Genomic DNA, 25,617 nt, shown 5'->3' on the forward strand with positions numbered 1-25,617 from the left:
AGCTTGTGGTTTTCATGGTAAGGCAGCGGAAAGAAAAAAAGTTTGACAAATTTCAACTTTGGTACAATGGGATTAATACGTTTGAGAATCTAAGGTGAACATGAATTAGGTAAAGAAGGATGAAATGTACCACTAATAATATTTAATTATTTTTTTTTCTAAAAAAGCCTTGTTTGGATTTTTTTATTTGAAGTAAAATAAAAATAAAACTACCAACAAAGTCAATCAATAATAATTGCGTTGAGATATTTTAAAATTTACAAAATAAGGTATTATCTCCATTCTCAAATTGTACATAATATCAACATCGAGTGTTGGCTTTGAGGTGTTTATATAGTGACATTGTACTTTTAATCCTTAAATATTTTAAAAATAATTGAAAATTATATAAAATAATACAATAATAAAATTATAATTTAGTCATCATAAAAATATATAATTTAATTTTACTCTGCCCTTAAAAAAAATTTCTAGCATCAACCTGTTTGTGAATCGATTATAAATATACCCCAAAATTATATAGGAAAAATGTGATATTGAAACTTGAATCCAAAATCTAATGACATGGAATCCTAAATCTTAAATCCTGAGTCCTAAACTTTGAATCTTAAACCTAAACCATGAATCTTAAACTTAAACCTCGAATTTGAATATTGAACTCAAGATTGGAGTAAAAAAATTACCAAAATTATGTATAAATGACATGGAAAATTTGTTGAAATGTCGTTAAAAATTGGAAATGGGCCATGGATAATGTGGTGGGAAAGGTCGGATTTTGGTAACTTTTTTATAATGAACCCTGAATCTCAAACCCTGAATCTTAGAGAAATTATTTTATAAATCCTTCCCGCCACATCATCCATGGTCCCTTTCCAATTATTTAATGACATTTTAACAATTTTTTTCAATGTCATTTATATATAATTTTGGTAATTTTTTTATCATGAACTCGAATGTTGAACCCTGAATCCTAAACTCTGAGCCTTGAACCCTGAATTTTAAATCCAAATCATGAACCTTAAACCTAAACCTTAAATTTAGATCTAAACTAGGGTTTGGGGTTTGAGATAAAAAAAATTACCAAAATTATATATCAATGACATGAAAAAAATTATTGAAATAACATTAACTAATTAAAAATGGACTATGAATGGTCTAATAGGATGGGTTATAAAGTAATTTCTTTATAATAATCACTAGTTGATGTACATTGTATGTTTTTGGAATTATTATTTTACCATAAATTTTTATATTTTTTAACACTTTCATATGATTTTCTTTAAAGAAAAAGATAAAATTGTGGTCGTGGAAAGGATAGTTGCGGATTAATTACAAAAATGATATTTTTTTGGGGTGGAGCCTTTCTCATAGGCGCCACCACCTTTTTTTATTATATTTTTAAAAAAATATTATTTTATTAGTAGTGTCTTTCTCATAGGCGGGCACCGCTTGTATTGTTTTTTCGGGTACAATACACAACTCGTGTATATATACGAGTGTGGTATGGGATAGGTGGTGCCTATCTGATAGGCGCCATTGGTGACTCCATCCTTATAGACAATATCGGTGCTTAATTTTTCACCCATTTATACTCACCAGAAAATCAAATGAGCAAGAGATATCCAAAAAATTTAGCAGAATAGAAGTGAGAAGATAAGGAGAATAAAGAAAGAAAGGAAAACAAAAAGAAGTATAAGGTATTTTAGTTTATTTCTTTTTAAATAGAATGGAGAGTTTTGTTAGTAATTTTGTTATTTAAAAGTTATTTTATTAAGTTATTAATTTTGTTAGCTTCTAAATGAAAAATTTTACATTAAAAATTTTATGTAAGTAACTTTTTTACTATTCGAAACTGTTTTGAGAATTTTGAATTTTTTTTAATAAATCTAGTATCGAATATGGAGAATCAATTTTTCGTATGCGTTTATTTCGATGGAGAAATTTTGACAACAACCGTGCGATTTATATTTGAAAGTCGCCAACAAGTAGCAATGAGATTTAATAGAAATATCTTGTTTGATGATATGAAAGAAATGAATAGTGCAAAAATTGATAGACATTGTGGAAGAAGGATCTCGAAACTTTCCTACAAGTTACTAGTTTCGACGGATCCCATAAAATTCACCGAAATGAAACTTGTAGACGATGAAGACGTGGAGACAATGGTCGCTCTTTATTGGGACTCGAAGCAACCAAAATGCACCGATTCAGTTATTTGCTAAGTTAACTGGTGTGGAGCCAATTGAATAGCCCACTCTATTAGGTAAAGAACATGGAGCTCAAACACTATATATGGTGGTTTCGATAACATATGTTGATAGTCAATCGACTATACATGGAATTGACATCGATCTTAATGGTGCACCCAAGATTAGTGTGGTTGGTGATGATGTATACCATAGTAGTGATCATTCTGATCACGAAGTCGATAGTGATAGTGATCTCGACGTGGACGGGGTCCCAGATGGTATTGACGACGAATGTGTGAATAATAAAGAAAATGTTAAAGCGTCTTCAGTCGGGAACCAAATTGTCGCATTGTGGTATACAATAATCCTGGGGCACACATGTTGTGGATAGACCCTGATGCAGCGCACGTGGCCGAGTTTCCGTAGTACCTTAAAATACTACTTGCTCATCGGCTGGTCGTAAATTCTGATCATGAAGAGTTGTTCGTGGGCCAAAGATTCGAAAGTAAGGAATAGTGGATATTTGCCATTAAACGGTATAACATGAATATATCAGTGGACAACAAAGTCACCATGTCTAAACCGACATTATATATTGGGGAAGCTACAATTGGTGGATACGAGTTACATTTATCTAGAAGTCACAGATGTGGGAGATACAAAAACTTGTTAGGCCTCACAGATGCAATTCAACACATGTGAAAGAAGATCATCGAAAACTTGATTCCCAAACTATTTGTACGTGCATCATGCCAATGGTGAAAGACATGTCGACCATTATAGTTTTGATAATGATTACCGAAATGGAGGCACGATTCTAATATCAAGTATCATACTGGAAGGTATGGATAGCTAAGTAGATGGCAATTGAGCAATTGTAAGAAAATTTTGATGTGTCGTACAATGAGTTACAGGGATGGATAGTCGCTAGCGGGAGTACGTGCTGGGGACTATCATTGAGTTGTAGACATGATCTTATTACGGCCTGGATAACCAACTACAACCGGGAAAAAAATCCCAATGGATGTTCTGAATGTTTGATCTATATGTGCATGCATTTCCCCACTGCAAGTCATTTGTGCAAGTAGATGGGACATGGCTATACGGTAAATATACATATATCTTACTTCTTGTGTTTGCTTAAGACGGGAACAAGAACGTAGGAGAACATGGAGTCGTGGGAATTCTTCCTTATAAACCTGCGGAGGTATGTTATTAGTAACAATAATATTTGTATCATCTCTGATAGAGGGAAATGATTAATTGCCACCATTATACATTTCAGTATGCAATGAACATCCATTTATTGCACCCGGTACATCGTGGCTAACTTCCACCGAGATTATAAGAATGTAAATTAGCAGAAATAAGTTGTGACAATAGGTAAAAAATAACCTTATCCTTTCAATATATAACCTAATGTTTTAAGACAAGACTGTAAATTATATTTTCTTAATATATACACAGCGCACAAGCTAGAGCCTCACATTTTTCGACAAAGGATGACTCAGCTTGAGAGTGACATAGAGGGTCACACAAACACATCTTTTCGACAATGGTTGGGTACAATGGAGCTGTGGCAATGGGCTCAAAGTTTCAACGAGGGCTTTCGCTATAGTCATATGACCACTAATTTGGCGAAAGGGGTTAACTCCGTGTTGTTAAAAATACATATTCTGATTTCATCTATCTTCTTGGCTACATTCTACAGGTTGATTACCTTGATGCCAAGAATAGGATAGCACCAAGTCAACTAAATGGAGGCGAGACACGTGTTTGTCAAATATGTCAAGAATGTAATGGTTGTAAACAGGCAGATGGCGAGGTCTATGAATGTAAAAGTACATCCACGACGTAATGAACTTTTTCAAGTTACAAAGACCATCGGTAATCAACTCGATATACCACTTAGGTCCTACGAAGTCGATCTCTGAAATAGACGGTGCAATTGAAGGAGGTTTCAGACACTCTATTATCTATGTGTACATGTCGTAGCAGCTTATGCTAAAGTCTCGCTCAATGTTGAACAATTTATTAACGATGTGTTCACCCTCGAGAGCACATTGCTTGTATGGGAGAACGAGTTCCTCGTGCTTCCTGATCTATCTACATAGGAGGTGTCTCCGACGAATTTTGAGCTTGTCCCAAATAAAAGGTTGCTTAGGAATCTTAAAGGTTGTCCGCAATCATCTAGAATCCATAACGAAAAGGACATTAGAGAGAAATCTGAAGGAAAGTTGTGCGGCGTATGCAAATTACCCGGTCATAATCGGGGTAAATGACCACTCTGAAACTATCATTTTGGACAATCATCGCGGTCGGGTAGAAATTGAGATGTTGTTCAAGCCCTATTAATTACATTGACTACATGTAGATATGATTGAATCTAAAATTTATCTAAAATTTGTTGCAATTAATCTAATTTGAATTACAAAGTTAGTCTAAAGCTTGTTGCGTTTATATTTTTGTCGAATTAAATAACGTTCTTACGTAAATAATATTGTATTTATTATTTAAATTATAAAAAACCCTAAAATTAATAACTAAAATGGCAAAAAAGTCATTACATAAATATAAAGTTATTTAAATTATAAATCCCCTTAAAATTGATGGTTTAATGGTGTAGTCTTAGGGATATATTTTTATGGAGCTCGACGTTTACGTTGTGAGTGATTATGACGATCAACGTTCTCTTCACCCGTATATGGGGTATGCGAAACATAGACGAAAAATCATATTTCTCAAATACCATCGATGAACCTAAGCTGAGAGGAGTGGAGTACGGCGGTGGATACAGGCCGGGAGTAGTGGAGTACGATGGTGGATACGAGTCGAAATGAGTGGAGTGCTGAGGTGGATATGAGCCTGGATAACTGGAGTATTAAGGTGGTAGTAGGCTGAAGATATCAAACTCTAAATAATATCCGTGGCCTAACGAACCCAAGAAAAATTTATTGCCCTCTAAATTTGGATAATAAAAATTATCCCTAGAGTGTAGCTCTGGCTCTGCCTTCGACTCTAACTTTGGCTCAGGTGCATAATGCGAATTTGGAAGGAGTTGCCCAAGTCGTGTCATATACAGAGGGACTACCATCAATGGCCCACCAAACAAAAATGGTTTCCCTATCTTTGAATACCACTGTATATACTCTAACGATGGCTGCAGATCCAAAGCACGATTCATCTGAGGTACCTTCCCCAACCGGTTGTTCCATATTGTAATATGTTCTTCATGCACTTTTGCCGAATCATTTCCATTTTCCCCTCTTGCTAATCCCGTAGATCTCCCCCAATCATACTGGCAGTGTCGGGATATACTGTATGCAACCGGATTGTCGGAGTACTCAATCACTATTATACCACTTCATTGTCTAAAAATTGATAACGAGTGCGCTAATGCACTATATGTTTGAGTGAACATGGGTAGACGCGGGAATAACCTGCATAATTTCTGGAAGAGAATACGACATCCAAATAAACTGCACACATGGTTATATTAACGTGGGTCGAGTGAGATAAAATAATAAAATTAAGTTGATATTGGAAAAACTTACCCCCTCTCCAGCATGATTCTCGATTATTAAACGATATATTGAAACCGTGTATGACCTTCCGATACCTGGATTAGTGCTCTATATACGAAAACAAATTGTGAGAATAATATAATCCGAAAAAAGTCAACTAATTGTTATAATGAGTAAATATTTATCACCTATTAACAAGTGGAAATACATATAATTTGTGACTAATGGATGTCAAGAATGACATCTGGTAAAATGCCCACAACTGCAACAATATGAAGCATCCGCCTATGTCTATCGCAGAAGGATCTGTTGTTCGACAAAGTTCGCGATACAACATGGCTAACATTGTGGACCCCCAACTGTACGAACGACTGTTATGCAAATTAGATAATAAGGGTAAGTACATCAAGTGGACTTTATTGTCGTTTGCATCTGGCATGAGTAAGGTGCATAATATAAGCTCGAACGACATGCATTACCTCTTATTCACTGGCAGTACTAGGCAAATGCTCGAAATTGACCTTTACCCATGAATAGTTTAAACCAATAAATTTTCTCTCATTTGGCAAGCGTCCAAGTAAGTCATAGAAAAGAGTAGCCGGCCTAGAGATCGAACTTATGCTTGTGACCATATTCTTGTCGATAGGGAGCCCGAGCTGCAATGCAACATCCTCTAAAGTGATGGTGTACTTCTCGCACGACAAATGAAATGTGTGGGTTTCCGGACGTCATCGCTCGGCTAAAGAGGAAATCAAGTTGTATCGCATATCAAAGGTCCGGATCAATGCCGCTAATCCGAACCTGGCTAACTCTAAGTATGAAATTAGGCGTTCATCTGGTAGAAACATTACACTATTAACACGGCCTCTGAATATGCGGTATGGGCCTTGACATTATGAAATTAGCAAAATAGTTAATACAATATAATTTAATTTTGCAAATAACATGAGTATCGAATAAAAATTTCATTACCATATCATTAATAGTACTTGATATATGATTATTATTAATCAAAGAACCAATTTATTGCAAATCCGCAATTAAAAAAATGAATTCATTTAATTTGTTGCAAAAAATCCAATAAATAATTTCGAATTTCATAAATAGAAAAACACGGTAAATATCTCATAATTTCCCATAATTTACCTACAATAAAATTTTTTTTATATTAGTTTACAATAATAATATAATTAAAATAAATATAAACTATCTAAATATAAAAAAATACGAATTAAAAAAATAAAAAAATAGAAACATACCTGATTAGTTTCTTTCAAACAACCTATAAAATTATATAACAACAAATTTAATCAACATTTTAATAAATCAATAAAAACTGTCAAATAAATAAAAATCAAATAAAATTACATTATATAAAATTTATATTAAAAAATCACAAAACACTAAACTAAACACTAACAACTTATATAACTTAATCTTAAATTACTAACAAAATAGTTATAAAATTATTTAAAAAAATTATATTACTAAAAAATCACAAAACCCTAAACTAAACACTAACAATTTATAACCTAATCCCATAAATTACTAACAAAATAAATAACTTATAACATTTTTTAAAAACGAAATTACATTACTAAAAAATAACAAAACACAAAACACTAACAATTTATAACCTAATCATAAACTACTAACAAAATAACTATAAAATTATTTTTTTAAAAATTTACATTACTAAAAACTCACAAAAAATAACAATTTATAATAACTTACTAACAAAATATTTAACAAACTAATTTTACATTAATAAAAAATCACCAAAAATTAAACTAAACACGACAATTTATAACATAATCTTAAATTACTAACAAATTAATTTTAAAATAATTATAAAAAATAAAAAAAATTACATTCATAAATAATATTAAACCAAAACCGTAAACACTAAACATAAACAATTTATAAATAATAATTAATAACAAAAAAAATTCACAACATCTTAATTGAACTCTTTAAATTAAAAACAAAATTATTTACTAAAATAATACATTGCCTTTTTTTTTATTCTTTCTTTCTTTTTTCTTTTTTTCTTCTCCTTTCTCTCTCTCTTTTCTTTCCTACACACTGATGCTTCATCTTAGGGGACCATGCTTATAAGAACCCCCCTTTCAAAAATGTTTTTCTTTTTTGAAGAGACTAAACATTGCCTTGGCAGTTTGTTGTGTGCAGGAGGCAAGATAATGTTGAGATGCTGGGCGAACGGTGTGTAAGGGTGAGGGGATTGGTCATTCTAGTGCCGCCTCCCTGGTAGGCGCGACTTGTAGGCGTGACTGGTGCTACCAATCCAGTGGCGTCACACGCGCAAATATTTTTAACCATTATTTTGACCCGTTGACTGTATTTTGACCTTGTATATATATATGTATATATAAAAATATTTTTTTAGTAAACAAATTTATTATAAAAAAATGTGGTGGCGCCTATGAGAAAGGCTCCACCCAAAAAATATACTAGTTTGATAAATAATCCTGCTAATAACGTATTTTCGTATTTAACTTTTTTATATTATATAGGTAAATTAATTGATAGTTGTACTTTTTTTTCTTGAAAGGTACTTTAATTTAGTAATTAATAAGTTTTCTATAAAAAGTTGTTAGATTAAAATTCAACAAATTACTAGTAAAAGATTGGTGCAAATTTAATTTATGGGTCCAAAAGGAAAATATTGGTACAAGTTATTGAATTTCTTAATGGTGGAATTAATCTACTTTGAAATTTTATTTGTTAATTTTGAATTAAAATCGAAAACGTAAATCAATTAATTATAACAAAATTAATGATTTTAAATTGTTCAACCCTAAACTCGAAATGATTTGAACTCAAAGTAACTCAAACACAAAATCAAATGAACAAATAGTTAAAAATGATTTGAACTAGAAATTATCAAATACAATAATTATTAAAATCCGTAAAGACTTACTGGGAAAAAACTCGAGCCTTCAACTTTAATGATTAAAATCACAAATGGCTCGAACTCAAAATCGACTAAACTTAAAATAATTCAAAATTTATCCCTAACCGCAAATTGAATTGATCCGAAACCGGTCCAACCCATCCACCTGGCATATTTATACGTAGATATTAAGTATAAATTATTTTGAATTTTATATATTTATATATTTAAAAGGTTTAAAACCGTAAATTTTAAAGCTCTAGTTTGAATTTTTAAAAGAAAGCAGATGTTAAAAAGAGTTTTTCTTTTTTCTTGTTTTTTTCTTTGTTGGGCATGATTAGACTCGAATTTGGATCTTAAACCCAACAAATTCCCAATCATTTATAAAAAAAAAGTTAAAATTCTTTATAAATTATGCATTAAACAAACAAATTATTTTAAAAATATTTATAAATATATAAATTTATTTGGATTCTTGATAAATGCGGGGTGACTGTGATCTCTAGGTTTTAAAGTATTTAGGGTTCAGTCACAACATAAGTAATTATCATGTGTTCATCTAATGTGATATGTGAATTTTATTTGAATTTTGTTCGATTCTTCGATCATTTGTGCACTTGTTTAAGAATTATTCTATAATTTTTTTTGGATTTAAAATATATTTTTTTAAATTTCAAAAATTCAGGTGACCACCTCTTAATGGTGTTAAAAAAGAAGGTTAAAATATGTTATAAATTTATATATTTTTTATAAATTTGAAATTTAGTCTATATAATTTTATTTTTTAAAATTTAATCTCTTTACCTTTTAGATTTCAAAATTCAAACCCATATGTTAATATTATTAAAATTATTTTATTAATTTCAAGTTCATTACAACGTCACATTTTTAGCTACATTGCTATTGTATGAGTATTCTTTTTTATTATTATTTCAAAATGTGAGACCAACCAATTTAATAAAAAAATTAACAGTTTTAACAATTAGATCCGAATTTTAAAATCTGAAAAATAAATGGACTAAAATTTAAATTTATGAAGAATATAGAGACCTATGACATATTTTAATAAAAGAAGAATTAAACTGTCTGACAGAAATCAAAATTCTAAGATAGAGACCAAATTGAAAAAAAATACAAATTTAGGATGCTTTTTTTCAATTGAATTTGTTACTGTTATTTTTAAAATTGTCCAAAAAAGAAAAGCCAGCATCCAAAAATGATATTATTATATTTTATAATAAAAAACACAAAACTCCAAATTTATTTATTTATTATTTACATTAAAAAAAAAAAACCTAAGCGCTTGGCGATTAAAGCGGCTCGTTTCCACAAAGACATGAGGGGTATTTCAGTCAAAATGGCAGAATCATAATTAACCATTAAAAAAATAAAAACAAAAGGTATTGATTTAGATATTTTTTAGACCAAAGGCTTATCTACGTAATCTCCACCGTATACGGCTCTCAACGAATCCTTACTAGATAAAACCAACCAGATCACGGCACGTGGATGAGAGAGAAAATGAGAAACAAGTGGTGGAGTAAAATGACGAAAATAGGTCCCTATTCCAAGGAGGGAAAGCTTAAAACAAAAAAGCTTAAATACAGGCGCCCCCCTTGAACACAGAAAGCACGGCCACCATAAAATAAGAAAATTAAGAGGCCGGATTTCAAAACCCTTTCTCTTTAAAATATAGAGAAAAGAGGGACCAAAGTGAAAATCGAAATATAGATTTGATTTTCAATCTGCATTTTCAGGTATTTTTTTCTTCATTTTTTCGGTTTTTTTTCCTGGTTGATTTAGTTGTTTTTTTTCGTACTTTTCATTGTTAGATTTAGTTTGAAATAGATTGAATCTATTTTAAATTTTTTGTAAAGAAAATCAAAATATGCCTTTGATTTTCAATCTGCATTTTCTGTTACTTTTTTTTTAATTTTTTTCTTTTGATTTCGTTTTTTGTTGCTTACTTTTCATTTTGTTTTTTATTGTTAGATTAAGTTGAAACAGAATGATTTAAAATTTTCTTTTTTAAGATCTCTTGCGTTTCGAAGCTCAGATTTGGATTTCTTTTGTTACAATCTAGTTGTGTTTTCTCTGATTTTGTTTTCCGACGATTATATTATCTCTTTTAGTTTGGATCTGAAGTGATGAACGATGAACTTCTCATTTGCCGGATCTTAATCTGCTTTTTGTTATCTGTAGCTATCAATTGCTGGTACTTTAACCGTAGATCTTTTGTTTTTCGTTTCCTTCCCTCTATTTCTTTTTTATTTGATTAGAGATTTTAAGATATTTTTATTACAATAATGAGTAAAGAATCATGTCGGCTTATTCTTATTATTTTATTCTTTACTTAAAATAAAGAATCAATACTATTAGGAACAGTTTCAACTTGTTGACAGCTTTAAGTCTACAAGTTTTTAAGAAGCCAGTCTTTTTGTTCTAGGTTTGTGCTTTTTAGCAGCCTTGATGGAAATTATCATTTGTTTACTTTCTTTTATATTTTAATATTAAAATTTTCACTGAAAATCGGTATCGTAAAAAGTAAAAATTAAGCAACAAAATAATTGCTTTGATTTGTAAAATCCTTAAATTAGTAAAATTAAAGCTTAATTTAAGGGGAAAATAATAATAGTTACTCAAATTATAGGTATGAAAATGAAAGCGGTTTGTGACAGTTTAAATAAATGGAAAGGTTCGATTGATTGTCTACTACCACGTGATGACCACTTGATTTCAAAAGGTTCTTTTTTTCCTTCATTTGGTGTCGTAATCATCTTGATTCTCATATTTAGTCAGTTATCACGTTATATATATTTTTTATTTCCAGCCTGTTTGTACTGATTTGTTTGGACAGTTTTATTTATTAGTTGAATCATTCAAAAAATAAAAATTAAAGGTTTGATTTGATTTTTGTATTTTAATATTAATTTTGATGACTAATAAAGTGTTTTTTAATATTTAAAAGATTAAATTAATTTATTTAATAGTAAATGTATTAATTTTGATTCGATTTTTATAATAGAATGATTTACTAAATATGGTCATTATTTTATCGATTGAAGCCTTATTATCAGTACAAGTGTTGGAGCGTATTATTTTATAAATTGTATTGAAATTTAAATAGAAAGATTGTACTTTTAAATATGAGATTAGGTAGGAATGCTGTTCTTTAACTTTTATTTGGTAGTAATCATTAAAATATTCAAATTGGCCATGAACGTGCACAACAAGTGGAATCTGTGTAACACAAGTACACTCCTGTTTCTTAATATCTTATATTCTCTTAATTATAATTTTTAATAATTAGTTTATTCTTTTTCTAGTGTAGAATTAACGTCTGTTTTTCTATTTGTAGATATTTATAATATTATGTAATTAAATTTTTTTAATTTAAATGCACCCAATCTTATGATTAGTGATGTTACTATAGATGGTTGGTATTACCATAAATAGCAGCAAAGGTCTTTAATACATTTCTTAACAAACTCTTTGATTAAAATCCTCTTTTTAAGGTGAAAACAGAGTATATAACTAATGAATCATTTCTTTTTATAATTTGATAAAAATTTGAAGTTTTGATTAATATAATCAAACATAGATATTCTTTTTCTTGTATGGTTAGATTTGAAAGTTGGTGTGGGCGAATATCTTATTTTTTTAGCTTTGTGTCACTTTTTAATGGAGTTTTAAGTCATACACTTCATATGAACGCATATATAAATGTTTAGCGTTGTGTATGAATGGGAGAAAAAACATAAAAAGCAATAAAGTTAAATTATGTTGATTGAATGGTAGAGGTTATCTTTTCAATTCATTGGTTACATATACCATACTTTTCGTGGTGACATACATGACCTCGGGTGCTTGCTTTTTTGTAGTTGTCCCTTATAAATATCTTCATTGCATCTTTCGGTAGTGGCCATTTATTTTCCACTATAGTTATATTCCATGTTTAAAAGTTTACCACTCATCTTGTCTGCCGGCATGTTTCAATCTTTTCTTCTTCTTTTTTTCATTAAATTTGATGTGCTTGCCCTTCTACCTATTTATGATTGACTTTTAAGGGTTAAAAGTATATGAGAATAAGTCTAAATTGAAATAAAGTCAGTGTTTACCGTATAAAAAATGTCTTAAATTTATTTTATTAAAGAGTAAATGTTAACTATATTCTAATTTAATTATAGTACTTAGATTAAATTGATCTATTTAATAATAGTGAGATTAATTTGTATCATTTCTCTATAATAAAGGATCTCTAATTTACATTCATCGAGTTTTAAGTTGTAGTCCTTGTATTGCAAGTTGACTAATCTTCAAGTGTATCCTTATTGCTTTCATATTAGTTAGTTGAGATTGAATTATATAAACTTTCAGATGTCAATTTGCAATTTTTACCAATATTTTACCCAAATAGTTTGTTTTTTTCAAAAATGACTGCTGTTGACCCCTTAGATGTAAATTAGCTGTCACCATATAGCATTGAGTTTATCTCATTTCAAATAGGAAGATGGGTCATTTGTGTTCATCTTATTGTATTTATATGTTACTTCCATTTGGACGTGAGTATTAAATATTATTATATATCTGACACGAATATAATTAAAATATTTCATATTTCTCGTATTATTTATAAAAAATCATATCTCTACATTCGTGTATGATAATGAGTATCGGACCCGAGTACCACTTTAACCAATTTGCCATTTTTTATCCTGTGCAGGGTGTGGAACAATGGGTGCAGGTGGCAGAATGTCGGTTCCTCCAAGTCAAAGGAAACAAGAATCGGGCTCAATGAAAAGAGTCCCTATATCTAAACCACCATTTACTCTCAGTGAAATAAAAAAAGCCATCCCACCACACTGTTTCCAACGCTCACTTATCCGTTCATTTTCCTATCTCGTTTACGACTTCATTTTAGTCTCTATCTTTTACTACGTAGCCACCACTTACTTCCACAACCTCCCTCAGCCACTATCTTTCGTCGCCTGGCCAATTTATTGGACTCTTCAAGGTTCAGTCCTCACTGGCGTTTGGGTTATCGCCCATGAATGCGGTCACCATGCTTTTAGCGATTACCAATGGATTGATGACACTGTCGGTCTCATCCTCCATTCATCCCTTCTTGTCCCGTACTTTTCGTGGAAATATAGTCACCGACGTCACCATTCCAACACTGGTTCCCTTGAACGCGACGAAGTATTTGTTCCGAAGAAACGGAGCAGCATTAGATGGTGGGCTAAATACCTCAACAATCCACCAGGTCGTTTCGTCACAGTCACCATTCAGCTCACTCTCGGATGGCCTCTTTACTTAGCATTCAATGTAGCAGGTAGACCTTACGAAGGACTCGCTTGTCACTACAACCCATACGGTCCTATCTACAACGACCGTGAACGACTTCAAATCTACATATCCGACGTCGGTGTCCTTGCTGTCACCTATGGGCTGTACCGTCTCGTGTTAGCCAAAGGTCTAGCTTGGGTCATTTGCGTTTACGGTGTCCCATTGCTCATCGTTAATGCATTCCTCGTCATGATCACATACTTGCAACACACTCACCCCGCATTACCACACTACGACTCATCCGAATGGGACTGGTTACGTGGAGCCCTCGCGACGGTCGACCGAGATTATGGGATATTAAACAAGGTTTTCCATAACATAACTGATACTCATGTCGCTCATCATTTGTTTTCGACGATGCCGCATTACCACGCAATGGAAGCAACTAAGGCAATAAAACCAATATTGGGAGAGTATTATTCATTTGATGGTACACCAGTTTATAAAGCGATATTTAGAGAGGCAAAGGAGTGTATTTACGTTGAACCAGACGAAGGTGAGCAGAGCAGCAAAGGTGTATTTTGGTTTAGAAATAAGATCTAACTTTGCCGATAGCGTTGCGGTTGCCGATGGTGATGCCTTTAGGAATGTGTTAAATTTGTTACATTATTGTTAAGGATTTGGGGTTTTGGCGTTTGGGTTACATCAATTTCAGATGCTTTCGAATTTGGACTTTGTATGGTTCTCATCGACTTTGTTGATCCCTGCAAAATTGGTTCGAGCTTTCAACTATCAAGTAGTTTTTTTTTTAATCAAATTTATTATTGGTGCCGAGTTATAAAAAATTTGAGTTTAATTTTAGCGTTTAGATTGAGATAAATATTGGAATATCTCAATTTGTTTGGTTTGATCACTCATTTGTTTCGTCATGTTTGATTGCATACCCAATTTTATCTTACGCATTAAAATTCTTGAATTTTTACTTGAGTTGTTTGATTTTGATTTTTATCTATCGATTAAGATTATTATATTTGGCTAGATTCACAAACCATTTAGCGCTAATTTAACATTACTTTTAAGAAGTATTTTTGGAATAAAAAATATTTTTAAGATAAAAACATTGCTAAATAATATGTTTTTAAGTTTTTTAAAAGTAATTTTTTTAGCTAAAAGTAGAGCTAAAATTTTCTTACTTTTGCTCAATTGTTTTTTTTGCCCAAAAATATTTTTAAGAAGTAGCACTAAGCTAAATCTTAAATCAAGTGCTTAAGTTTAAACTTAATGGATTTAGATCATTTTATTATTAATGAAAAATAAATTACTCCCTCAAGAACAACCCAATGTAAGCATTAAGATTCTTAAATGTCCTATTTTGCTTCCTCTGATATTTTTCAACATTAAGTTAATAAATCACTCAATTTAAGCATAAAGTTTCTTACGTGACTCAAAATTCTCAAGTTTGAATTTGATTCTACCATTTGAGATTATGACAATAAAAAAGTTTGAAATTATTAATAGTTAACAATAAAATGTTCAATTAGGCTCGCAAACTATTAAATTAAGATTAGAGTTCTTGACAATATAATTAAATTCGAGTTCGAGTTTGCTGAACTTAAGTAGCTTACGAGTACATACGTAAACCAACCGTTGGCTACACTTATAGTATTTTATTGCCTCGCATATCCGTTGTTTAATTTCTATACAAGCAAAATTCATCTAAACCATCAAAGCAGCATTCCGCTCTTCAAGCAGTCTAGGATTCTATATTCAACCTTCATTTGTTTGAATACCATTCCGACTCTTCATTTTTCTTGAAATTCATGTGTACTACATCTATATTTTACATATATTTGGGTATAAGTATCGGATTATGACCCTCTAAAAAACATTAAAAATAAAAAGACTTATACATACTCGTGTCAGACACGTACTTATATCCTGATACTCATGTTCAACAAATAAACAAACCCACCTGCAAACAGAAACAGAGCAAATTTCCCAATTATGAGGAAGGCGTGAAACTTTAAACAATGAAAGGCATACGATCTTAATCACTTAATTTAAACAAAAGCACGATTACCTTAAAAAGGCCGCCTTCATCGATGGTGACTACAGCATTTCCAGTAACGTCAAATTGGAGGATTTTTTTTTCTTTAATGAATAAACAGTTAGGGAAATGCGAAAAAATGAATACATGAATAAGAATGAATCATCGAAGAAACATGTTAAAAGATTTAGAGCCAAGTTGGTAAATTGAGAAATGATTTAAACATCTTATCCTCATAGCATAGACGGATTTTTCTCGCATGCGAAGAGAATCCGATATTGTTTCTATCAATGGACTTAGCAGCAAAGGCTAACTTCCCACAATTCTGGAAACGTTCATCTCTAATGAAATCAGGGTGCAACATACTTGGCGGATTCCTCTTGATCTTCTTTGTCCAATGATGAACTTTCCCACTTCCATAACTATTACATTCATCCTACATTTCATTCGGAACCCTCTTTCGTTTCTTTGCCACTATTAGATCGATATCTCCAAATTCCCAGAGTCTTATAATCCCACACAATATCGGATATCTCATCTTGAGGCAAACTTAGGCCTTCGCGTTTTATAGCTTTATGCAAGTTGCAGAAGAATTTGGGATCTTGTAGTTTAATATACTCATGCAAAAGCTGCTCGTGGTCCGGTATCCAATTCCTAGGAAATGGGGTGTAATCACAAGATGGAATCAACGACATGTGTGAGAACTGAACACCTTCAATTGCATCAACAAGTCCCATCCTCAAAAGGTCTGAGTATTCAGGTGCAGAATTGTTGCTACTCTCCCTCAATGGACGACTAAGATCACGTGACGCTATCTTATACACCTTGGCACGTGATTTTAGCCTATACCTTGCAGCGTACAGTTTAGCTAATGAGCTACGAATCACATAAGCACAAAAACCAACAACTTTCTTTCGATTATCAGCATATCTGTACCAATCAGCCATAGTTTCAAGAAACTTATTCATCTGGGAATTTGTATGAGCTTGACTTGAGTAAAGCATTGGGTTACAAGGCAGAGGTTCGGGATCCTTATCACCCTTAACAAACTGAAGCCGCCGAAACTGTCGAATGCATTGCTGTAAGCTAGCGGTAACCGAAAGCAAAGTCCCTACACCTTTTTGACTCACAATATTCCCTCCACTAGACGTATAACGAAGAGTCGGGTGTATCACTCTTCTGCAGATTATATGATCCAAGAATTGAATCCCTCTACTAATGTGCTCAATATCCAGTTTAGAATTATCCAACCTTAACCCGAATTTGCTCTCGTAAAACTCGATTATTTCCTTCCTAATTTGCACTGCTTCCTCTCTTGGTCCTCGAATGCCAATCAAGAAATGACCTCCATATCTTAAATAATCCATTTTCCTAGTTTTCTCTCTACCACTAGAAGGAACAAATTCAGGCCAAGAAGGGTTATGACATCCATCATCGATCGTATCTTTCCATATCGAATCGTGCTTAGACGGTCTAAAAAACGTAACTATCCTCTCTTCCATTGCTTGATCCAATTCATTAAGACAAACATTAGCGAGTAAAGGACTTAAAATTCCACAATAACCGTAAGAAGGTACCTTAGCAGCTTCCTCAGGAGCAAAATCAAAGAAAGTTCTTAACCAAAATGGGTCCGGTTTCGGCTCGTTTTTACTCAAAATCCTCTTCTTTGTAGCCTTTCTCTTTTTCCTTCTCTTGCTCTTCAAATCTCCACCACCATCACCATCATTATCACGCTTTAATCTCCTCTTAACGCGCACATTAAGCCCAGATTTAAGCAAATTCAATATTTTCTTATCTTTTACGACTTTTTGAACATAACCCATCATTAAATCAACATCCACATTATCAAATAACTCAGTTAAATCACCTTTTAAGAACCAAAGGTACCCAGCAAAATTACTTCGAATAGTACGGATAACTGTATGAGCATTCCTACCAGGCCTAAAAGCATGAGACTTACCTGAAAACCGGGCTTCAAAAACCGGTTCCAAGACCATCAAAAGAACCTCTTGGACAACCCGGTCTTGGAAACAAGGATCAGGGGATTCAAGCAAGGCTTGAAGCTTCCTCTTTGATGTCACAGTCGTCGACGGCTTGTCGTTCGGGCTACGGACCAGCTGATTGGTTTTGTTGTTCCACTTGAACCGGCCACCGTGAACGACGGCGTTACGGAGGGAAAGAAGGGAATGAAGGGTCTGGGAATGAATGGCGTTGCGTGGAGGGAACGCGCCAGTGAAATGAGCACAAGACCGTTGGTAGGCTAAAACCCAAAGGTCGAATTTCGAAAGGAAGCCGGTTAAGTTCGGGAAAGTGGTGTTTGGTGGTGAAGAAAATGATTTGACCCATATTGAAAGACAGACATCAATCGGGTCCTGCTTCAAAAGACTATATGGATCTGATTCGGATGCTGAGTCGTGAACTGAGAGAACCGGAAGGGAAGAAGAAGAAAAGCGACGGGAATAGGAAACGAAAGGGGAAGCTTTTCGAATTGAAATGCAGGGAAGGTGTTTGATGAATTGCCTCAAAGACATTTTTTTTCCTCTTGTAGACGACGGTTTTCTTCTTCCCAGTTTTTTTAATCATCTATTTGATGGCGCCATTGTTTTCTTGTTTAGATACTTATTTATTAAGGGATAATGTAAATTTAGCCCATCAACTTAGGAATTAAGTTCATTTTGGTATTTATATTTTATTTTGTCTGTATTTGAAATTGAAAACTAGGTCAATTTTGGTCCTTGAAATTGAAAAATATAAAAATTTAGTGATATGATACTCTAAGACATTTTAAAATTTAAAAAATATATATAAATTTTCAAGTGATATTGTGGTACAATCTCTAAGTGTTACATTCAGTATTTTAATAACTGTATCAATAATTAAACAGGTGTCAGACCGTCAATTCTCGATTCAACCAGTATGGTCAATTCGATTGCTAGACCAACAACAACTAATTAATTAAAACTTCATAAAAAACTATAAAAAATGAAAATTTTATTAAACTGGTCTAACTTGGTCAAATGTCGGTTTGCTCCCTATTATTATTTTTTTACCAATTTCAATTAATTTTCGAATCAAATCGATTTAACCCATTTATTTGGATCATTATATCGATTAGTTATTAATCCGTCCGATCCGGTCTTATTCTAGTAACACATATCACATCATCAAATCTTAACAAAATTCAAATTTATTGATCAAAATGAATTTGGTTGCCAAAATAGAAGTCTAAAGTGGATCGAAAAAGTATAGGTACAAAAGTAAACATAATTATCAAATCTAGAGACCAAAAATTATATAATCCCATTTATTTATTATCCACCAATTATTGTTATTTATTACAATATTTATATTTTATATAAGACAATTTTTTGGTATATTTTAAATATCATTATAATTTTTCAATCATTGAAAATAAATCTTATTACTTTTTAATTTGATTTGTACCAAAAATAAATCTTATTTCTTTGATTGGCTAATAATTATTAGTTTCTTTTTTTCATGTTACAAAATATTGAAATGAATTTACTCCCATTTCTAGGTTATTTATGGGTATATCTTTATATATATATATATAATTTAAGAAATTAGGCTCTCTTTTTTTATATTTATCAATATAGGCCATTGTTGAAGGGAGAAAGTGAAAACGTGTCTTATAGGACGCGTTTTCATTGTGGTGCCACTGAAAATAAACAATTCAACTCTTTTGGTTAGATGGTTAAATATTAATGTTTTTGTCCTTAAGTTTTGGTTATTTTTAATAAAAACGCGCCTTATTGATGAGATTGAAAATGCCCTGCAATACACATTTTTACTTTCTTTTAAAAAAAGTCCTATACTAATAAATATAAAAAAAACCACCTAATTTTTTAAATTTTATAAAAAAACAACATATACCCATAAATTAACCCCATTTCTACTTATTATTGTATAAAAAAATGTCGATGTTAATAAGACCTTGGCTTATTATTTAAGATCGAGGTCTAGAGTCATTAGGTATTCAGATTTTTGTTTCATTACGAGCATATGTCATGCATATGATTTGTTCAATTATTTTTGGTTTGATTCGATTCGTAATTCTTTATACTTTATATTCATCAACTATATATTATATTTATATCGAAACTTTTAAAAAAAAGTTTTTAGTTTATTTAAAAGCATAATGTATATTGTAATAATATATAAGTTGATGAATTTCTTTGTGTGCAAAAAATTCTATTGATAAATTCAAAATAACATTGAAATAAAATTTAATTTAAATCTAAAATATTCAAAATTTTTATGAGGAATTAAAATTTTCAATTTTTTTTGTATAAATTCGTATTAATCTATATAGGTTTAAATAATATTTTTATATTTTATCAAAAATACTTTATCAGTATTTTATATTAATATAAAATTTAAATCCCAACGCACATCCCATTCCCATAAAAGTCAAATTTAAGTATAAAAAAGAAGTCTTTAAAAAATCTTATCCTTAACTTTTAAAATTTTAAGAATTTATGCATAAATGTTTATTTATTTAAATTGTAAAAAAAATTGAGAAAAATATATTATTTAAAATTTAATCAAGATATTTGACAGCTTCTTTATAGTCTCCACATGACCCCACCTAGAAATTCGCCACGCCATCATCAAATCCACACTCTAATAATAACAACCGTTGATCAAGACCCAATCATAGATTAATAAAATGAGCACAAATACAGAGAATTGTCCCTCCTCCTTTCTCTCTCTTCTCCTTAGGCTTTGCTTGAATTCTCTAAAAAAAAATTTCCCCCAAATTTATTTTCTTTCTAATTTTTATTTTTATTTTCCCCCATTTTCTCTCTAAAACAAGATGAAAGATCGCTGACCCCAAGAAGCTAGCAATCCATGGCGAGTCAAGTCGCACTCAGAAACCATCCAACTCAGTGACTCTGAGTACTTAAAAAAAGCTCCGAGTTTGCTGGTCAAGTTCGTCGGCTGTTAAAGGCCAGGTCTTCCTTTTTTCTTCAAATAGTTTTTTTTTGTTATGAATTTCCCATATTTGTTTGTTGTTTGATTTAAAGTCTTCAACTTGATGACCGAAAGCTAGGGTTTGGGAGGTTGCTAATTTGGGTTTTAGATCTGGGGTTCATTATATTTGCGATGAAATTAGGGTTTTAATTTTGGGGTTTGATGAAATTGTAATCAAGAAAAGGGATTCTGGGTTTGGGTTTTATTTGATTGTTAGGCTAAAAATTAGGGTTTTGATGAATTTTGTTTAGTTTTATGAATTTTTTATGATATGGGTTTCTTTAATTTTAGGGTAAATTTAAGGTTTTTATCTACGGGTACCTTAAATTTGTGAAGATAATAAAGAGGATTCATTTGTGATTTAAAAAAAAAAATTAAGGGTTTCTTGGAGCCATTTGTGATGGATGCGGAAACATCTGATACAATGAACCTTGATTTGAATCTGGGTCCGGCGCCTGAGACCGGGTCCGGGTCATTGTTGAATGAAGGTGTGAATTTGAATGATTTAGTCGAGAACCCGTTCGATAGGATCCGGGATGCGGTTAGGCGTAGGAGATGGAGATGGCATCAGGTTCAACTTCCTGCTGCAACTCAGAGCTTATCGGTTGAATTTGATCAATTTACGGGGAATTCTGACGGTCTGAATACATTACAAGCAGGTGAGGGTAGCGTTACGGCTGAGGAAAGAACGAGTGATGTGCCGAAAGTGTGTGAAACCACCAATGGGTTTTTGGAAGATGAGGTTCTAGAAGATAAAAAGGATGTTATTGAGAAGGGTGTTAGCAATGATGGGAGTTTTTTCGATTGTAATATATGCTTAGATTTGGCTCGGGAACCTGTTGTAACTTGTTGCGGTCACTTGTTTTGTTGGTCGTGTCTTTACCGATGGTTGCATATGCATTCGGATGCAAATGAATGCCCAGTTTGTAAAGGAGAAGTGACGGTTAAAACGTTGACACCGATATATGGTCGTGGGAAGGTTATCTATGAGCCAGAAGAGGATTCGGGTTTTAAAATCCCTCCTCGTCCGACTGCAGGGCGAGTGGATAGTTGGAGGCAAACCATTCAACGGACTCCTTTAAATCTTCCTGTTGAAGAGATGATTCGTCGTATTGGAAGCAGATTTGATTTGGTACGTGACTTGACTCCACCACGTGAAGCCAGTGGTTCTCGGGAAACCGCAGAACGTACTAATTCCGTGCTTAATAGGATTTTGACATCTCGTGGATTACGTGGAGAGCAAAACACAGTCGTGCCGCTCGATGATGTTGACTTGACACCCAGTAGTACAACAAGTACCGATGTGGTGTCCTCCCGGATTCACTCTTTGTACCTTCAACGACAATCACACTTACGAAGAGCAAGACTGACTTCTCTATCATCGGCACTCAATTCAGCAGAAAGGATGGTCGAGGCAATATTCCGAGGCAACCCGGTGGGAAGAAATCAGGAGCAAGCGCCACCAGCAGTTGTCGATGATCGGGACTCGTTCTCAAGCATTGCTGCTGTAATAAACTCGGAGAGTCAAATGGACACCGCCGTCGAGATAGATTCTGTGGTTTCACTTTCGGCTTCGTCTTCTAGAAGAAGAAACGATGTATTGAGGGTCTCGGATGTCGACAGCGGTGACTCTCGGGCGCATAGGAGGAGACGATTGAACTAGGGAACTAGAAAAATGATTTCACAATGTCATGGACCTGCTTCATAAATAGTTCTTTTAAATTGCATTCCATTTATATTGCTTTTTATTTTATATATAAAGAATTTTCAGCTTTCAAATATATTATTCTCAAACATAATATGGATTGAAATGTTATCTTCCTTTTTCCTATGAATCAGTCCATTTTTCTTTGCCTTTAAATCTTTATTTGTTGATTTGTTGAATCGGTAATTGAATAGATTATTAAATAAATTAGAGAAATATTAATAAAAAAAAGTTGTTCATCGATTCGATCTGATGGTTCAATTGGTTCAACTTATTTTAGATTGTTACTCGGCTTATTTTTGGTTCAATCGGTCTGATCAGTTGGTTTCGACTAATTTATATTTTGCAGATTTCGAACTTGAGACATTAGTACTTATAAGCAATTTGAGTTTCGAGTCGAGCTCAAACTATTGCTTAAAACCAATTCAAGTACATAAATACTCAGAGTTGAAAAATTCACGAGCTTAATTCAATTTTTAATTTTAATATATTTTTTACATTATAAAATTATACTTTTACCTTTATTATATAAAAAAATATAATTATGAACAAACTTAAATATAAAACTTAATAAATGACATTAATCTAATTCGAACTTGAATAACTCTATTGTCTCTAAACCCGAACTTGAGTTTAAAACTCTAACATTGAATTTACCTCATACCAAATAAAGCTTGGGTTACACCCGCAAAATTTATTTTTAAAAAATTTAACTATAAGATTCATCCGAACCTAAAATTCATTTGATCCTAAACCAATAAACAAATTTTGTAATTAAAAAATAAAAATAAAGTCAAAGGAAAATTTTAAATAAAAAAAACTTCAAATAAAAACCGAATTACAATGCCACGTGTAATCTTAGAGGTAATTAACCTAATTTACTGAAATCAAGACCTAATTTTCTCCTTGTATGTAATAATAATATATATATATACATATATCATTAGTTCATTTTTTATAATCAATCCACTTGATATAGAAAAAATTTCTGACCAAGTCCCTATGTATTATTCTAAAGCGGTTGGTTAATTAGGCACAATCAACATTTTCAAGTCAAAATATAAATGGTCTAATTTTGGTTTAGTCCCTATATTATACTAAAATTTAAATTTCAATCTTTCTATTTTAATTTGATATAATTTAATCCTCTATTTATTATTAGTAAATCTAAATTAATAACACTGTTGTTAAAATGATGATGTCTAATTTTGATTGATAACTTTATTACAACAAAAATAGTTTGGATAAATTTTTATAATAAAAATTTGTGTCATCAATTTCATGACAAATGTTTAGAATGTTATCGATTTTAAGGTATTATTAACATCATAAAAATAGAGACCAAATTATTTTAAATTAAAATAAGGACGTAATCGAGCCGAGTCAAGCTCAAATATTATCAAGTTCAAGCTTAACTCAAAATTCGGAACTTGATATTTGGCTCAAGCTTGATCAAACATCTGTTTTTGAGCTCAAATTTGGCTTGAGATATAATCAAATTACTCGTTTACTAATTTTTGTACTTAGGCTCGATTGGCTCGTTAATTAAGCTTAGAGTTAATAATATATATTAAGGAATAACATAATTTAATAATACAAAAATATGAAAATCTTGATAAGGTTTGCGAGCCATTAGAGTTAAGTGTTACTAAAATCGAATTTGACTCAATAATTTTTTGAATTGAGTTCTTATTTCTTTGGAGTCGAACTCGAGTAGCTTGCGAGTACTAATGTCTCATTTGCTCCTAAACTAAAGCAGCGAGATTAAATATCAATATTTAACATAATAGAGGGAATAAAACTAGAATTAGACTTAAGTATAAACAGTGAGTTGCTTTATTAACTTGGAAAGCTTTTCACCGCCTCAACCATGGCGGAGAACCACTCAAAACACCCCTCCGCCACCTCCTTCCTCCTCATAGTTCTCTCATTAATTTCAACCCTCGCCGCTGTAGAATCAAACCCATTCTCTCTAAACCTCTCGCCGTCATCGTTGGGGCTGAAAAAGCCAGAGAAACTAAGCCACCTCCATTTCTACTTCCACGGCGTCGTCACCGGCAAAAACGTGACCGCTGTACGCGTAGCCCAAGCACCAACGACGACCAATTCTTCGCCTTTCAGAGCAGTGGTGGTGATCGACGACCTTTTGACGGTGAGCCCCGATATCGGGTCGAAGCTGGACGGAAAAGCGCAAGGGATTTATGCTTTGACATCGCTGACGGAAGCTAGCTTGTTAATGGCGTATAACTTTGCCTTCATAGAAGGGAAATATAATGGTAGCAACCTTAGCGTTTTGGGGCGGAACCCGGTGTTTTCTGCCGTGAGAGAGATGCCGGTGATCGATGGGAGTGGCGTTTTCAGGTTTGCTCGTGGATATGCTGAAGCAAAGACTCATACATTTGACCTAAAGACAGGGAATGGTGTTACTGAATATAATGTTTATGTTTTCCATTATGAATGAGATAAATGATTCAATTTCTTCCCGACTTTCCATTATTTTGTTACAAAGAGCTTAACTCGAGTATATTTATTAATATATTCAGTGGTATCTTTCTTAATGGGTTAAGTGCTCCTACTTTGAATCTCCCCAAAAGTAAATGCTGGGTTAGGTGCTCCTACTTTGAGAATCCATCAACAGCTATAAATTTGAGTATAAGTAGTTTGAGCATATTATCACCACTGTTGAAGAATTTGAAGACTCTTGATGAATGTTAAACTTATTGATGCAGAGCAAAGGATATCTTTTATAGTTGGATTTTAGTATGTTAAAAACAAGAATGTTTGAATCCGACTGGCCTGTTGAATCGGGATCGAATGGTTTTAAATTAAGTGGATTAAAAATCGATATAGATTGGTTGAATGAGTTAGAAAAACTGATTGAATCAAAATATAAATATAAATATATTTTAAATTTTAAATATGTTATTTTATAATTTGTATCATGAATTAATTCGATA

The 25,617-nt window shown here is 32.2% G+C and overlaps 4 protein-coding genes across 5 annotated transcripts; 3 read left to right on the forward strand and 1 right to left on the reverse strand.

The window, feature by feature from the left end:
• The first annotated feature begins 10,184 nt into the window (after positions 1–10,184).
• Positions 10,185–14,705, forward strand: LOC107924178 (delta(12)-fatty-acid desaturase FAD2). Its single transcript, XM_016854493.2, has 2 exons — positions 10,185–10,384; positions 13,351–14,705. Exon 2 carries the CDS (start codon positions 13,362–13,364, stop codon positions 14,514–14,516), a length of 1,155 nt encoding a protein of 384 aa, XP_016709982.2. The 5' UTR covers positions 10,185–10,384; positions 13,351–13,361; the 3' UTR covers positions 14,517–14,705.
• Positions 14,706–15,560: 855 nt separating this feature from the next.
• On the reverse strand, positions 15,561–18,627 carry LOC107922910 (nuclear intron maturase 1, mitochondrial). Its single transcript, XM_016853118.2, has 2 exons — positions 15,994–18,627; positions 15,561–15,885 (listed from the first exon to the last, which is right to left on the reverse strand). The coding sequence occupies exon 1, from the start codon at positions 18,489–18,491 to the stop codon at positions 16,404–16,406; it is 2,088 nt and encodes a 695-aa protein (XP_016708607.2). The 5' UTR covers positions 18,492–18,627; the 3' UTR covers positions 15,561–15,885; positions 15,994–16,403.
• A 2,050-nt stretch (positions 18,628–20,677) lies between these two features.
• On the forward strand, positions 20,678–22,736 carry LOC107924237 (uncharacterized). Of its 2 annotated transcripts, none has more exons than XM_016854586.2 (2): positions 20,678–20,936; positions 21,247–22,736. In XM_016854586.2, exon 2 carries the CDS (start codon positions 21,356–21,358, stop codon positions 22,616–22,618), a length of 1,263 nt encoding a protein of 420 aa, XP_016710075.2. In that variant the 5' UTR covers positions 20,678–20,936; positions 21,247–21,355; the 3' UTR covers positions 22,619–22,736. The 2 variants fall into 2 exon arrangements, with proteins under 2 accessions (XP_016710075.2, XP_016710076.2); XM_016854587.2 differs by having other exon boundaries at positions 21,335–22,736.
• Positions 22,737–24,451: 1,715 nt separating this feature from the next.
• Positions 24,452–25,350, forward strand: LOC107924171 (dirigent protein 22). Its single transcript, XM_016854484.2, has one exon. It carries the CDS (start codon positions 24,531–24,533, stop codon positions 25,119–25,121), a length of 591 nt encoding a protein of 196 aa, XP_016709973.1. The 5' UTR covers positions 24,452–24,530; the 3' UTR covers positions 25,122–25,350.
• Positions 25,351–25,617: the final 267 nt, after the last annotated feature.

Source organism: Gossypium hirsutum, chromosome A11 (assembly GCF_007990345.1).
Source record: "Gossypium hirsutum isolate 1008001.06 chromosome A11, Gossypium_hirsutum_v2.1, whole genome shotgun sequence".
NCBI classification, from domain to species: Eukaryota; Viridiplantae; Streptophyta; class Magnoliopsida; order Malvales; family Malvaceae; genus Gossypium; species Gossypium hirsutum.

Excerpts from the sequence above, each read along its gene's own strand:
- LOC107924178 (XM_016854493.2), top strand. The coding sequence starts at position 13,362 with ATGGGTGCAGGTGGCAGAATGTCGGTTCCTCCAAGTCAAAGGAAACAA.
- LOC107922910 (XM_016853118.2), bottom strand. The coding sequence starts at position 18,491 with ATGTCTTTGAGGCAATTCATCAAACACCTTCCCTGCATTTCAATTCGA.
- LOC107924237 (XM_016854586.2), top strand. The coding sequence starts at position 21,356 with ATGGATGCGGAAACATCTGATACAATGAACCTTGATTTGAATCTGGGT.
- LOC107924171 (XM_016854484.2), top strand. The coding sequence starts at position 24,531 with ATGGCGGAGAACCACTCAAAACACCCCTCCGCCACCTCCTTCCTCCTC.